Here is a 15,713-nt window from a genome sequence, read left to right on the forward strand (position 1 = left end):
TCCCCTCCTGCTGGACTGCAGTGGGCTGGCTCTACTAAAGGCCCTTCTGCCAGGGAGCCCTGGGCAAGCCACTACTCTCTACAGGCTTTGGAAGCCCATTCTGTGCCCCACCCCAGCCCCCTCAGGGGTGCTAATGACTTCATGCTGTTGCAAGCCTGGAGGTACAGCCCACCCCTTGTTGCTTCCCCCAAACCCTGCTCACTCCATAGCAAACAGCCCTTGCGAGAAACTCTCCTCAATTACCCAGTTTGAATGCCATCTGTTCCCTGCTGGGATCCTGGCTGATACATATGCCCACTTCAGTTGCAAAACATAGCCTCATTTTGGTTTTTAGAATAATTAATCTATGAAATAGTTAAAACTCCAAATCCTATTTAAGGTTAAGTCTCTCTCTTAGCTCTCTTGGAGGAGGAGTTGTGGTCTTTTTCCCCCCTGCTTCTCTTATTTCCAGTTGTTTCCCAAAATTTCTCATCTGGTAGAACCCAGTTGACCTGGTTGAACCCAGTTGACCTGGTCACAGGCAAGGTAAAGAAAAGGCGAGTTCTTCAGTTGGCTTCACAACATCTGATTTTGGCAGATATTTAGAACTGATTCTTCTTCGCAGGGATGCGTCTGTGGCTTCCAGAGACCTCCCCCATGCAGGGCTGTATCCTGGTACCCCAGGTGCATGGGAAGCTGTCTCCCCAGCCCATCACTTCCTCTAGTCAGTCAGCCTCAGCTCCCATCTGTTCAGGAAAAGTCTGTTCTACAGCACTTAGCTGCATTAAGATGTTTGTTTTCAGGTTTTTGCCTTTTCTTAAGATAATTTTAATAACACATTTTCCCTCAAAAATCATTCTGCTTTATTCTCTGTTTACTCTAAGATTTAGTTAGAATTAAAAAAAAAAAAAAATCCAAGTGGATAGATTGGCTTATTCTTTGGTTGTTAAAAATCTTCCGCTTTCCTTCCCTCTCCCTTCTCTCCTCCCACCTCCTTCCCTCCCTCCCGCTCCACTCCCTCCCTTTCTCCCTCTTTCCTTCCTCCCTTCCTTTCCTCTTTTTGATTTAATTGTCAGAGAATGTAACTGGCGTAATTCTAATATTTGTGAATATTTCAAGGTTGTTTGGCAATAATTTTCTATTGCTGAGCACCAGTCTGTTTTTCTCGTTCACATGTATGTGTATCATATTTATATATACACACATACATACATATCTATCAATATGCATAAAGTCATACATAGACATCTATCCATAGAGAATAAACTGATAAACGGATAAAGTATGTTAATCAAATTCTTTCTTTCTTTGTAAACTTCTGAAAGAGTATCTCACTGTGTTAATTAAGTTTTCAATATATCCCTGTTAATTAATCTTTCAATATATCCCTTCATTGGTGGCAGGTTTTTTTCTTGTATATTTCAAAACAAACAAAAAACCCCCAAAAACCCATTATTAGATGCAAAAGTTCATGATTACCATAGTTTTGATGGACTATAACTTTTATTAATATAAGCTTATTATTCTTTGCATGACAATGCTTTTTCTTTGTATTTATTTTGTATCATATTAATATTACTAAGTCTACTTCTTTTTTTATCAGGACTTACATGTACATATTTTTTTCCTCTTAATCTTTACTTTTGTTGAAATAGGACTTTTTTGTAGATTTATAATTTTTATGAATACCAATACTTTTCAACCTTTTTCTGCCATTTCATTTTCAATATCTTTCAAAAAATTTTTATTTTTATTAAAGTGCAGTTGATTTACAGTGTTTTGTTAATTTCTGCTGTACATCATAGTGACCCAGTCATACATATATATATATATATACATTCTTTTTCTCATACTCTCTTCCATCATGTTCCATCCCAAGAGACTGGATATAGTTCCCTGTGCTGCACGGTAGGACCTCATTACTTATCCGCTCTAAAAGTAATAGTTTGCATTCTTTTATATCTTCTAACATGATAGTTTCTTTTTGCTTTGTCCGGCCCCTCCTATCTTTTTTACCTCCTCGTTATATTTTTCTTTACTCTTTTTCCTATATCCTGCAGTGTTTCCCAGTGGAGGTACCATTGGCAGTTGATCCAGCCATTCCTTGGTGTCTGTGGCTGCTCTGTACTTAGCAAAACCTCTTTATTGGCTCTACCACTAAATTTCAGCAGCTTTTGGGTCACTGGGATAATGGAAACACACACGCACGTTTCCACATGCATCCTTCAGTGACGTGTCCTCCTACCCGTGAACCAGTGCGACTAGTTTGGAGCCTAGGTCTACCATTTTCGTTCTCTTGTGGTTATCTTTATCTTTCTAACTTATCTTTTAGGTTTGTCTTCATAACATGTGCAAAGTTTAAAAACTCAGTAATGTGAAAGTTATAACACCCAACACCAAAAAAAGATTTTTATGTCACTCCTCTCTGCTTTTTATTTTCCCCCAAACCAACATTTTTGAATCCTTTTACTTTTTCTTCACTTCTGTATTTCTAAATAGCATGCCTATACAGATATTATTTGATGTTCTAGTTGAAAATATAACATATTGACTTCCTGTTATGTTAGATTAGGGTTTTTATTTATTTAGTTATTTTTTAGGTCTGGTTATAGCTTCTGCTAACAAAGCAAAATTCTCTTCTCCACTTTTCCAATGTGGTTATGTAACAAATTTTGTTTTAATTATCATGTAGTAAGTTTTATGTCATCTTATGGGCAAGTGAGCCCAACATCTTATGATTGAGTTTCTTTTCTCACTTCTTCTTTTTTTTTTTTGTCTTTTTACCTTTTCTAGGGCCACTCCCACGGCACATGGAGCTTCCTAGGCTAGGGATCTAATCTGAGCTGTAGACACTGGCCTATGCCACAGCCACAGCAATGAGGGATCCGAGCCACGTTTGCGGCCTACACCACAGCTCACAGCAATGCCGGATCCTTAACCCACTGAGGCCAGGGATTGAACCCACAACCTCATGGTTCCTAGTCAGATTCGTTAACCACTGCGCCACGACAGGAACTCCTCTCACATGGTTTTTATTTTGCCTGAGAGTTGGTACTTGTCTTTTTTGTTTGTTTGTTTATTTATTTATTTATTTTTATGACCACTCCCATGGCATATGGAGGTTCCTGGGCCAGGGACTGAACCATAGGATCTTTTACCCACTGCATCCCAGTGGGAACTCTTATCTTCGTTATTGCTGGCTTCCTATTCTGTGATTCTCTCATTAATTCATACCTACACTGTCTCCCTGAAATGTAAATTACTTCTCGACATGTTCAAACACATCACATACTTCATCAATTTCTTTTGTTTTTATTTTCTTGGCGATATCCCTTCCGGAACCTTCCATCCTCCTGTGCTATGATAGTGAACTGCATTTCCACATCATATGGTGATTTTTCTTGTCACTTTGGGGGTTCCTGTCCTTTCTGGATTAACTTCAGGCACAGAGCACTGTTTCTAGATCTGAGCATCTTTGCTCCTTACAACTTCAATGTTTCAGGTAGAATAGTTGCGAATATCTTAATGAATGCTGTTGTAAAAATAAACAAATGTTTTCATGTGAAAGCACACCTGGTCTTCATTTATAAATGGCAGTCACGAATTTCAAGTAAATAATTTGCAATCACTTACAAATATGGGGATGGTTTTTCCCTATCTCGGTGAAGCAACGACATAGTAAGCATCGATATTCCTATTTTACGTTAAGTATGCCACACCACAAGCATTTCACTCCGCACACCCTGTTTCCATACACCATTCTTACTATTGGAGAAACACAGGTAAGTGGGTGAAACATGGCCCCTGCCTTGGCAGGGCTCAAAGTGAAAAGGAGGCAAAAGGTATTTTTAAGGATGACTCGATGCTATGTGTTTTTCTGTCCAGTGCTATGTGATTGTGGTGGCGAGTCAGAGAATGTTCCTGAGAAAAAATAGTACGGTAGGGTCATTTTGGGAGTTTTGAAGGAAAAATATGTACATATACACACTCACACCTGTTTAGTTTTTGCTCGACGTGATTTCCTTTGCGCAGAGGACGAGGTCTCTATAGATCTGTCTTCACAAAGGGCATTGTCATGGCAAAAGTGAAAGTGACATGACAGCAGTTGTAGTGATGATTTCTAAATCAGGAAGCCAAGGGCCCCCCAGACCGAGTTATGCAGATCCAGACACTGGATCTTCATCAAAGACAAGTTTGCCAATATTAGTAGTTTAGAGTGCTTTCTACATGTATGCGCTGGCATCAAGAGCTGGCCACAGAAAGAAGAAAAGAGAGCAACCGGTCACTTTTTGTGCAAATGTAGTGAGTGTTTATTTCATTGAGTCTAAAAGAGAAGAAAACTAACACCTGCTGGACATACACTGTCTGCTGTGTACCTTGATAGACACTTTTGCTGTGGCTCAGTTGATTTTTTTTTTTTGTCTTTTTGCTATTTCTTGGGCCGCTCCCGCGGCATATGGAGGTTCCCAGGCTAGGGGTCGAATCCGAGCTGTAGCCACCGGCCTACGCCAGAGCCACAGCAACGCGGGATCCGAGCCGCGTCTGCAACCTACACCACAGCTCGCGGCAACGCTGGATCGTTAACCCACTGAGCAAGGGCAGGGACCGAACCCGCAACCTCATGGTTCCTAGTCGGATTCGTTAACCACTGCGCCACGACGGGAACTCCTCAGTTGATTTTGATGAGAACTCTACAAAGTAGATATTGTACACCCTCTCTACATACAGAGAGTCAAGTAAGAAGTGGAGATAGACCTGAAATGCATCTAGGCCGGCTTTAGAGCCTGTGCTCTTTCCACAATTTTTGCAGCCTTAGAAGCCTTCGATATTTAGGTTTATAGGTAATATCAATAATTACTTTTTTGTGGGAATACTTTCTATGTCCTCATATGGTGAGAATTTGAGAGACGATTCAAATTTCTCCTGAATTATTAAACAAAATACAGGAGCTTATCATTTCATGCCAAAAATATTGCAATAATCTGCTAACTGGTCTTTGGCTTCCTAGTATGTTCTTTCTGCAATTCAGCCCCAGCATTGGCACTTGAACTGCACATATTTTTTTTTCCTCATTGGATCCACTGTGATGACTCTTGCTCATCTTTCAACACCTGCGTTAAATGTTTTCTCATGGGCAAATCTATCTGCCTCCCAAAGATAGAAGTAACTCTTGAGTGCTTGCTTCTTGGTTCTCCTGCAGTGTTTGTTACATGATTTTAATACAACTTTTATGTAGTCTGAGACTTTATTTATCTGCTAACAACTAGACTGTGAAGTACTCACAGTAAAGTGGATAGTGCAGTTATTTGGGGGGAAATGTTTGAAGGTAGAACACAACATCAATTCACAAAAAAAAGATTTCATTTTGTCCAAGACTCACCTAAGTTGTACGTAATGAAGGAGTTTAAACTGTTGATGTTGATAAGGGTAAAAGTAGTATATCACGTTTTGATATTCATGATATACTAGTTTTACCCTTATCAACATCAAGCGTTTAAATATGTTCATGGTATTAAACATGTTTTGATATTCACAGTTATTAGCTACATGAGCTTGGATACCTACTCAGTCTTTATACTTTTGTTCTTCGTATTAATAGTGCATCTTCTAAGGATCATCATAAGGAAAAGAATGGGATGGTTCATGAAAGTTGTTGGTATAGGACTGAGAGAGAGCGAATGCTCAGTAAATGGCTTTTACTGTGAACAAGAAAATGCATTATAAAGTTTGTTTCTTTGAGAAACAATACATAAAAAGCATTTATAGTTTATAGGTATGGAATCAAAAAACAAAAATAGGGAACTCATTGTGGCCCAGCAGAAACAAATCTAACTTGTATCCATGAGGATGTAGGTTTGATGCCTGGCCCTGCTCAGTGGGTGAAGGATATGGCATTGCCATGAGCTGTGGGGTAGGTCACAGAGGCAGCTCAGATCCCGAGTTGCTGTGGCTGTGGGGTAGGCCTGCAGCTGTAGCTCCGATTCGACCCCTAGCCTGGGAACTTCTATGTGCTGCAAGTGCAGCCCTAAAAAACAAAACAAAAAAACCCCAAAAAACAAAACAAAAAAAACATAAAAAACAAAAACAACCCCCCAGTAATATCTGCATAGTCACCATATTTCTAGGACCTTTCTTCAGTAATATCTCCTAACCCCTTTCCCAGAGTTACCCACTAAAATGAACTTTGCATTTATTAATTCCTTGCTTTTCTTTATAATTTCAGCACATGAGCCTATATAGCTGAACAATTTATTATTTAGCCTTACATGTTTTGGACATTATAGAAATGGAAATATATTGTCTATATTTTTTGAAATTTGCTTCTTCCCTCTCAATATTATATTTGGGAAATGCACATATAATGATATATACAAATGTAGTTCATTCATTCTCACTCCTCTATAGTCTTTCCCTGTATGAATATCTTTTGGTTTATTTATTCATTCATTGATTCATTGTCCTGACTAAAGACATTTGGGCTGTTTCCAGTGTGGGTTGTTGTTGCTATTGTTGCTGCAATCATGGCTGTGCATGTCTCTTGGTCTACATTTGTAGCAACAGGGTATATAGTGGTATGTGAATTAGAGAATTTCAATATGTGTGCTTCTTCAACTTTCCTAAATATTTCCATATAGCTCTTCTACCAGCAGTGTATAAATATTCCTGCTTTGCAACAATCTCTCTTGCTACTGCTCAGCTCTTAAATTTGTGCCAACTGTGTGGTTGTAGAATGGTATCTCATTGTGGTTTTCATTTGCAGTTCCCAGATTTTTAATGATCGCTTACATGTTTTAAAATGTTTACTAGCCCTATGTCTTGCCTTCTGTGAGGGAACTCAACATCTTTTGTCCATTTTTTAAGTAGTCTGGCTGGTCTTTTTAATTGAAATATCCAAATATAATTGTGGATTTGTCTCATTTTTTGCAGTTTGATTAGTTTTTGCTTGCGTCATGTATCTTGAGTCTCTGTTATTAGGTGAATAAACATTTAGGATTTTAAGTTCTCTTAATAAAATAACCCCCTTTAATGTTTCGATGTGGCTTTCCTTGTGCCTGGTAATGTTCTTGTTCTGAAATCTATCCTAGTATTAATAGATCTCCTCCAGTCTCCTTGGATTAGTGTTAGCATGGTGCATCATCTTTTTCATCCTGTCACTTTTAACTTTCTTTTGTCTTTATCCCTAAAGTTGATTTCATATAGGCAGTATATAACTGAGTCTAGTGTTTTTACCAACCTGATAATCTTGGCTTTTCAATTAGGTTTTTAAGACTCATTTACATTTAATGATACTATTGATATGGTTAGGTTTAAATCTACCACCTTGCTATTTGTTTTTTATTTTGCCCCATCTGTCTTTATTCTTTTCCCCCTCTTTTTCAGATTATTTTTTATAACTCCATTATATATTCTTTAGCTTATGAGCTACAACTCATAGCTAATTTATTAGCTGTAACTCTTGTTTTTTTTTCTAATACATGCATTAACTGATGTCATAATTAGTTTTTCATTTTTTTCCCCTAAAGCCGCACCTGTGGCATTTGGAAGCTCCCAGGCTAGTGGTTAAATTTGGTGTGCAGCTGCAGGCCTACACCTGCCCCACAGCGTGCAGCAGTACCAGATCCTTTACCCACTGAGCAAGGCTGAGGATTGAATCTGCATCCTAATGGACCCTATGTCATGTTCTTAACCCACTTAGTCACAAGGAGAACTCCAATTTTTTAGTTTTTAATATTTTCTTTGATGCTTTCTTTAATCTTAAGCTATTCAAATGTACCTTTGCAGATTACTGAAAAACCAAACTAATGTTCTTTAGTTACTTAATTCTAACATGATTTGTCAGAGATTGCCATTTGTATTTCTCCAACCTTTTGAAATTTATGGAGACTTTATTTATGAAGCAGTTTGTGCTCAATTTTCATAATATTTTTGTCTATATGAAAAGAGTATATATATTTTTTTTCATTGCAGCATTCATTATTGTGCAGTGACTATGTATCTATTAGCTCAATCTTGTTAATCACTATCCTGATTCTCTTTTGTTTCAGTTTCTGAGAGAGGTTTTTAGTATCAAGGTTATTCTAAGCACATAAAGTGAGTGGAGGAGTTCTTTCATATATTTTGGAATAACTCATAAAAGAGTAGAGTTTTTGTTTTTGTTTTTAAAAGTTTGACAGAACTTGGGTTAATTAAAATATCCCATCATGGAGGTAGATTCATCAATGACTGTATTTTAAATAGCATGCTTGTATTACTAGTTGTTGAGGATTTTTTTTTTTCTATTGTAGTTATATTCTATTGACTTCTCCCTGTGAAAATGAAGATTTATACCCATTTGCTCACTTTCTCTCCCTCTCCCTTCCCACTTTTACTGCCCCCATGCATAATTCCAATACCATAGAGAATGGGAGTCATTGCTACGTTGGGACAAAGTTTCAGTTTTGTGCGATGGAAAGAGTTCTGGAAATGGATGGTGATGATTACCCAACCACATGTGTACAATTAGTGCCACTGAACGGTACCCTTAAGCTTGGTTAAGATGGCGAGTTTTATGTTATGTGTACTTTACCACAGTTAAAAAATATTCTTGTCAGTTGAGTATACTGAAATGTTTACAGATTGAATGAAGAAGCATGGGTGTGACAGAGGTGAAACAGGATTGATAAAAGTTTGGAAATTTCCAAAGCTGAATCCAAGGTACATGGGGCTTCGCTGTACTATTCTCTCCTATTGTGCATGCTGACAATTCCCTAGTAGATCTTTTAAATTAAAAAAATAAAATTAAAACTAGATATTCTAGTAGTATAATATTCATGAAGAAATATCTCCCATAGCTTTTGACATGCTCAAATGGACCGGTTACCCCTTGAGTGTCCTGCAAAACTGTGTTATTCTTCTGCTGAATTCCTCATTTCCCGGAGCCTAGATTTTAGTCTTTCTTGATTTACATCATTGTTTTGGAGAAATTTATCCTCCAGTAAGATCAATGACAGAATTTATTTTTTTTTCCCCACTATCCAGGGGGAGAGCTTATATGTCTGCTAAAAACTTTATTCTCACGCTTCATTAGTGGCTTGAAAGTTGAGTGGTGGTTACCTACATTAAGGAGTAACGTCTCCCCTGCAACTCTGAGTCAAGACAGTTGTGTTGTCTCTGTCTTAGGTAGAGCTTGTTTCTTCTTACTCTGGCGCAGTATGTGGAGTCCTTGCGTCATCACACTTATGTGAGCATGTCAATAGAGGCTTCCCATCTTTGGTGAGCTTTAGAAGTTGACTTTTTCTCCCTTGTCCCATAAGCCATTAAAATGGAAGCTCACATCATCTGAGCTTTTCAAGTTCTCTCGGACAAAAACCTGCATCACTGCTCACTCATGCCTCTGAATTACCTCTCTCACTTTGTTTTTGGGTTGTCTAACATCCTGCCAGATTGGTGGCATATTTAAAATTATGTTTCCCATATTTCATCCAGCAATTGCAGTTGCTAGGACAGCTCAGGATATGTAGTCTGCCTGGAAATGTTAGCCTTATTCCTCACAAAGAACAAGCAGACTTTTACTATGTGGACATAATTGCAATCTTGAGAAAATCCCCAGTGAACGCATGAATTATTAATTTCACCCATGTAGGGAGATTTACATTCAAGTACTAATGAGTACTGGCCACTATGTATTTTTCTCAAAATTTTAATTATAATGGTTAATTTTCAAATAATGTTCTAGTTCTCATAGAAACAATGTTGCTTTTACATGCTTCATCTAGTGTACAGCTAGAATGAGCTTCTCCATGTAAGTGCATTTCCCTGCTAACTGGCATTTACTTCTTAAGATTGTCAAAACTTGTTTTCAGCACTTCAGATGGAGTGTTTTCCAAAATGTGTGTAAGTCATGTTATGTGCTTCTGAGACTTCATAAATTGAACAGCAGGGGCATCAGTTGAGTCTTCTGCCAGTAGTCAATCGTATTACTAAGAATGGCATGGTCCCCTGGAAAGACTTGCATTTCAACATCAGACAGATGTAGAGACACACCTTGGTTCTACTACTCACTAAGAGTGTGATCTTAGGCAAGTCACTTATCAGTGATGTGGTGAAGCTGGCTAGTGCTGCCTCACCAGTGCCTACTGTTAATTTTTCAGCAATTTTATGAGCTATTCTTAGACACATCCAGCATTAAAAATTCAATTATATGAACTTATAAGTAAATAATTTATAGTAAAAACAAAAGTAATAAATATTCAAAATCATTACTTCCTAATTATTTTTACCGCATTTTGTTATTAGCTATGATCTTGATGTTATTTAGATTGCTCATATCTGTATAGAAGAAATACTATATAAGAATGTGGTGCTGCTCATCTTTTTGCAATTCTGCCTTCAGTGCTATCCCATTGGTTGCTTGAAATTGGGCATGTAGAAGTATTTACACCACAGAAATTGGCAAGTGCTCCAAATCGGTATTTGATTTATTGTTTTATTGATTGTCTGGACCTAAGAAAGTGATAGAGAAAATATTAACAATGCAATAAATGTATGTATGTCATGCTTATAATTGTTGCATTGTGAGCAGGACAAAAAAATCAAGGAAATATTTTTCTAGTGTTTGAAAACTATTATCCAATTCAGCGAAGAAGTTGCTCATGTCACTGATGGATAAGTAAAATTCTGCTACACCTTTGTTATTTTTCCTTTCATTCTTAATTTATACAAAAATATCTGTCAGCAGTCACATGAGTCATTACTCACATTTGTAAGGTTGTATATATAGCTTGGCTACTGATATAAGCATTTGGCAAAAATCTAAATGAGCATTCTGTGCAAATCAATTGGCTATATGTAATTTACAGTAAAGAAAATTGCTGATTTTGAAATTGTGTATCACACATCCTTTATATCAATAACACTTACAATAAACATATGTATATGTATTTTAACATGTGGCCAGTTGTTAATAGTTACCAGCACACCACTGCCTAAACTCTCTGAGATTTAACTTCTTTGTTAATTGTAAATCATTATCCAAAACTATGAACACACCATACATGACCAAAATTGTATTTTAGTATTCAAACCTTTTTCACTCTGAGACTTAATACCAGTATTCTTTTTCTTCCTTTCTCTAAAACCCATATATAGACATAACTTGAGAGCCATTCGGTTATATAAAACATCTTGCTTCTATGTTACATGGCTTCAGAGTACAATAATTTTTAATCCTCATGATTTCTTTGTATGGATCTCTAGTACCCTACCTTGACATCAACTGTCATTTTTGCTTTTGTCAGTCTTTCTTTTAGCAGCCTTTTCTGTCTCCCCATGGTTCTCTCCTATAAATTATAGCTCATGTTGGCTTTTTGTTGGTCTGGAGACTACACCTAATCCTATTAGAATTGTGCACAAAATATGAGTAATCAGATGCTAAATGAGGGCCAAAGGATTTTCCTCTAACTGCTTTAGTTTACTCTAGCTGTGACCTCCTTTCTTACATAAATGTCATTATGAACTGTTTTAGGGATATAAAAAGGATTGTGGATAATGTAATCAACAGCCCCTCATATTCCTTTTAGGCAGCTTAAGGAGTGAAACATACAAGATGCAGACTGCCCTCAGGCTCCTTCCTGTTTCCATTTTCCTCCCTTTTCTCCCCAAAGGCAACCACTAGCCTGAATTGATCATTCCCAGGCACGCTATATATGTTCACCTCATATGTATATGTCTTGAAAAACCATGGGTTGTTTTACATATTTTAAACATGCAAAACATGATAAATGTACTGTATATATGTTTTAAAAATTAATAACATTTATATTTCAGAGTAATTTTAGATTTATAGGAAAATTTAAAGGAAGGTACAGAATTCTTATTTATTCCACTTCCCTAATTTCCCTTACCATTAACATCTGGCATTAGCATGGGATGTTATTATCAAATAAGTTTCATAGTTTATGGGTTTTGACAAATGCCATGTATACACCACTACAGTATCATATAGAATACAGTCAACCCTTGAACAGTGTGGCATTAGGGGAGCAGACCCACTGCACAGTGAAAAATCTGTGTTCAATTTTAGTAGTTTCACTGTCATAAAAATATCCTGGGCTCTGTGTATTTATTCCTACATACATTCTTTGAATTTTGATTTTTTTGTTCAACATTATGGTTGTGAGGGTGTCTTAGTCCATTTGGACAACAAAAACAAAACACCATAAACTAAGGGGTTTATAAGCAACAAGCATTTATTTCTTTTCTGGATGCTGGAAGTTGGGGACCAGGGTGCCAGCATGACCAGGTGAGGGCTGACTCCTGTATCACAGACCATTTTGTATGTGAAGGAGCTAGGAGGTGCTGTGGGGCATCCTTTTAGGAGCACGATTCTCATTCATGAGGGCTCTAGGATCAGGACTTAAGCATCTCCCAAAGGTCCCACCTCCTAATACCATCACACTGGGCATTAGAATTTCAACATCTGAGTTTGGTGGGACACAGACATCCAGACCAGAGCAGAGGGGTTATCTACACTCCGATTCATTCACTTTAACTGCTGATTAGTGTTTCCTCTCTACAGATAGACCTCAAAATATTTATCTGTTATACTGTTGATAGGACCTAGTTGCTTTCAGAATTTTTGCTGACAGGAAACTTTGCCTCAATAATCTCATATAATCTCTGTGAAAATATGTAAGCATTTCTCCAGGGTGTGCTTTTAGAAATGGAATTAAGGTGTCATGAGATTTTTTAAGCTAATCATTTAAACCATAAAACAGATTCTAAATAACATTTCTATATGAGTAGATATTTCAAATCTAATGTAGTTTTTACTTTCTGTCCCTCTAATGTTTGTGACTCTCTCTCTTATCTCCGGGCTTATTCTGATCCTAGATCCTCTTTTTTTTTTTTTTTCCTATTTCCCTCCTACCCCCACTTCCTAGAAATTCACCTTGATGATTCAACGTTTCCTTCAGATTTCAGTCTTGAAGTGTCTCAAGAGACTTCTGACTCTTGGCAATGTCTCCATAAACGACCCTCCCTGGCTTCCCTGTGGCATCCCTTATTCCAGCTGCTTTACCATTATTGCATGTAGCTAAGTTCTCCGGGGACAAGAAGCATAGCAGAATTCACCCTGATATCCCCCGAGCTTAGCATAGAGCCTGACTGACACATAGCATGATTTGTTGAATTACGGGAGGTGTGAAGGAATGATTATAGGATGACAGTATCTGCTCCACAATGGCAGGAACTAGCGCCCACCCCACAATGACTGGACCATCTTGTGCTCCATTGTCAGATGACAAGAGGATAGGGTTCAGGGTTCCAGGGCAAAGATAAGGTCCTGAGATTGCTTCATGCACCACAAGGACAAGGGATATCAGTCATGGCCAGGAGAATCGTTCACAAGGAGGAGATGTTTGCAGCTCAGACATGCATAAGCTGAGCCCTGCCTCTGTCTACCAGCTGGGAGATCTTCAGATAATGAACCGTGAAAGCCCGCTCTGCTGTGGCATTATGCAATCATTTTTCATTTGCCACCAGTCAGCTTCAGGGATCAAGGACAGCCGAACACATAACCTGCTCATGCATGTTATTTTCAAGGCATATTTTAAAGTTATAAATATGGCACATTGAGTTAATGAGGGATGTTCTTTTGGCGACAAATATTTACATTCCACATATGCCTCTTGATGTCAAGAGTGTAACCGTTTCATTTTCTTCTTTTTCTCAGGAGGCTGGGATGCAGATGGAAAAGGCCCTAGTGTCTGGGACACATTCACCCATCAGGGAAGAGAGAGAGTTTTCAAGAACCAGACTGGTGATGTAGCTTGTGGCAGCTACACTCTGTGGGAGGAAGATTTGAAATGTATCAAACAGCTTGGATTGACTCATTACCGCTTCTCTCTTTCCTGGTCACGTCTGTTACCTGATGGGACGACAGGTTTCATCAACCAGAAAGGCAAGTGTTTCTTAAAAATAGAAGGTTGCAGCTTTAATTCAAGGTTATTGCTGCAGTCTGGCATAATTAATCCAGTATGCTATGCTGCAGTGTAGCTTTGAAATTCCAAGTTTTTAGAGTGATTATAGGATAAATCTTTTGAAATGGGTTTGCATGAGTTTTCTCAGTACTATTCTTGTTTCCCTCAACCAGGGATTTTTATTGGGAGGGGGTGGAAATTGATGGGCAGGGTGGGGGTTGATATAAGGGTTTTATTTATGTAAGATGTTATTTGAATATCGACCCAAAGGTGAATTTCCAAAAGTTGTGTATGAACTATTTTCAGTTGTGTTATGCTGTGATGAGTCATGAAAAGCTCTGTAAGAACTTGAGAAGATTCTGAGCATTTCAATGGGAGCTGAATTAGTGGAGCTAATTAATTTGCACAAAGGTTAGCTCTAGAGCCCCTGGAGTCTGTTTACTTGGGATTAAGTGCCAGCCACATCGTTTACTATCTGTGAGAGCAGCTCTTGGATGTCACTTGGTGCCTCAGTTTCTCCAGTAGTAGAAAGCAGTACCGTAATACTTCCCACTTCAGGGTGATGTTGGAAGAGTAAATGAAATATTCATTTAAAGGGCTTTGCACAGTAGCTGGTATAGCATAAAAGCATTCAATAAGTGTTAGCTATCATTTGTTTTATGCCTTGCAATTAAAGAGATGACTGCCCTATTTGAACACCTATTATTCATGAGATATTTTACATACATTTTCTCTAATGGCCACAAATTAGTGGGGAAGGTAAAATTATCACATTTTACAGAGGTGTATGTTCAAATCCAGGTGTTTCGTAAATTTGTATTTTTTGGTGAATCTGAAATTTTAACCTAAACTCTGGCTAACTCCTGCCATAGGACAGGGTTGGAAAACCAATTTTGGCCTGGATCCTGTTTTTGTAAATAAAGTTTTATTGCAAAACTACTGTGCCCATTGTCACATGTAGTCTATGCTGCTTTCCCACCACAATGTTAGAAATGAGTAGATGAGACAAAGGTTGTTTGACCTGCAAAGCTTGATATGTTTACTATGTGGTCCTTTAGAGGAAAAGTTTTGTAACTCCTGCATGACGATGTAATAACTTCAATTTTTGGTTTTTCTTTTTAAGGCAGCACCTGCAGCATATAGAAGCTCCCTGGCTAGGGGTCGAATTGGAGCTGCAGCCTCCAGCCTATGCCACAGCCTTGGCAACACCGAATCTAAGCTGCATCTGCGAGCTACACTGCAGCTTGCAGCAATGATGGATCCTTAATCCACTGAGTGAGTAGTATTCATCCTCATGAATACTACTCGGGTTTTTTACCCACTGAACCACAGTGGGAACTCCTATAATGACTTCTTAATAAATAACTTTTATTGCTCCTTTGTTCTGGGACAGATTTCACATTACTCCTAGATCTGGGAGTAGGTGACGCAGGGGATACTTAAAATTTGCAAAATTTAGAGGGTATGTACTCTCCACATCTCACAATTGCAAGTTTTTTTGTGAAGGCACCTGCTTGCCTCACCACACTTCCAGCTCAAAGAGCAAACACTGATACTGAGGGGTTATCTGATTTCCTACCCAGTCAGAACCACCTGTGATAACAGTTCCCAGGTGAGCTTGTGCACTTGCACCGAAAGGTGGGGTTATCTCTACAATGTGAAACAGAACCACGACTTAGGGACTCATCTGTAGCACATGGCCTTAAAGTGGCCTCCCCCAGATAAGGCCAGCACAAGATTAGCAGGTCCATGACCTGATTCTAAAGATATTCCTGA

The 15,713-nt window shown here is 38.2% G+C and overlaps 1 protein-coding gene across 1 annotated transcript in view; it reads left to right on the forward strand.

The window, feature by feature from the left end:
* LOC125137784 (cytosolic beta-glucosidase) overlaps positions 1 to 15,713 on the forward strand; it is a 113,939-nt gene that overhangs the window by 22,733 nt on the left and 75,493 nt on the right. Inside the window, exon 2 of the mRNA XM_047798838.1 lies at positions 13,691 to 13,918. Within this exon, the coding sequence (XP_047654794.1) occupies positions 13,691 to 13,918 (228 nt within the window). The remainder of the gene's footprint in view (positions 1 to 13,690; positions 13,919 to 15,713) is intronic.

The sequence above is a fragment of the Phacochoerus africanus genome, chromosome 10 (genome assembly GCF_016906955.1).
Source record: "Phacochoerus africanus isolate WHEZ1 chromosome 10, ROS_Pafr_v1, whole genome shotgun sequence".
NCBI classification, from domain to species: domain Eukaryota; kingdom Metazoa; phylum Chordata; class Mammalia; order Artiodactyla; family Suidae; genus Phacochoerus; species Phacochoerus africanus.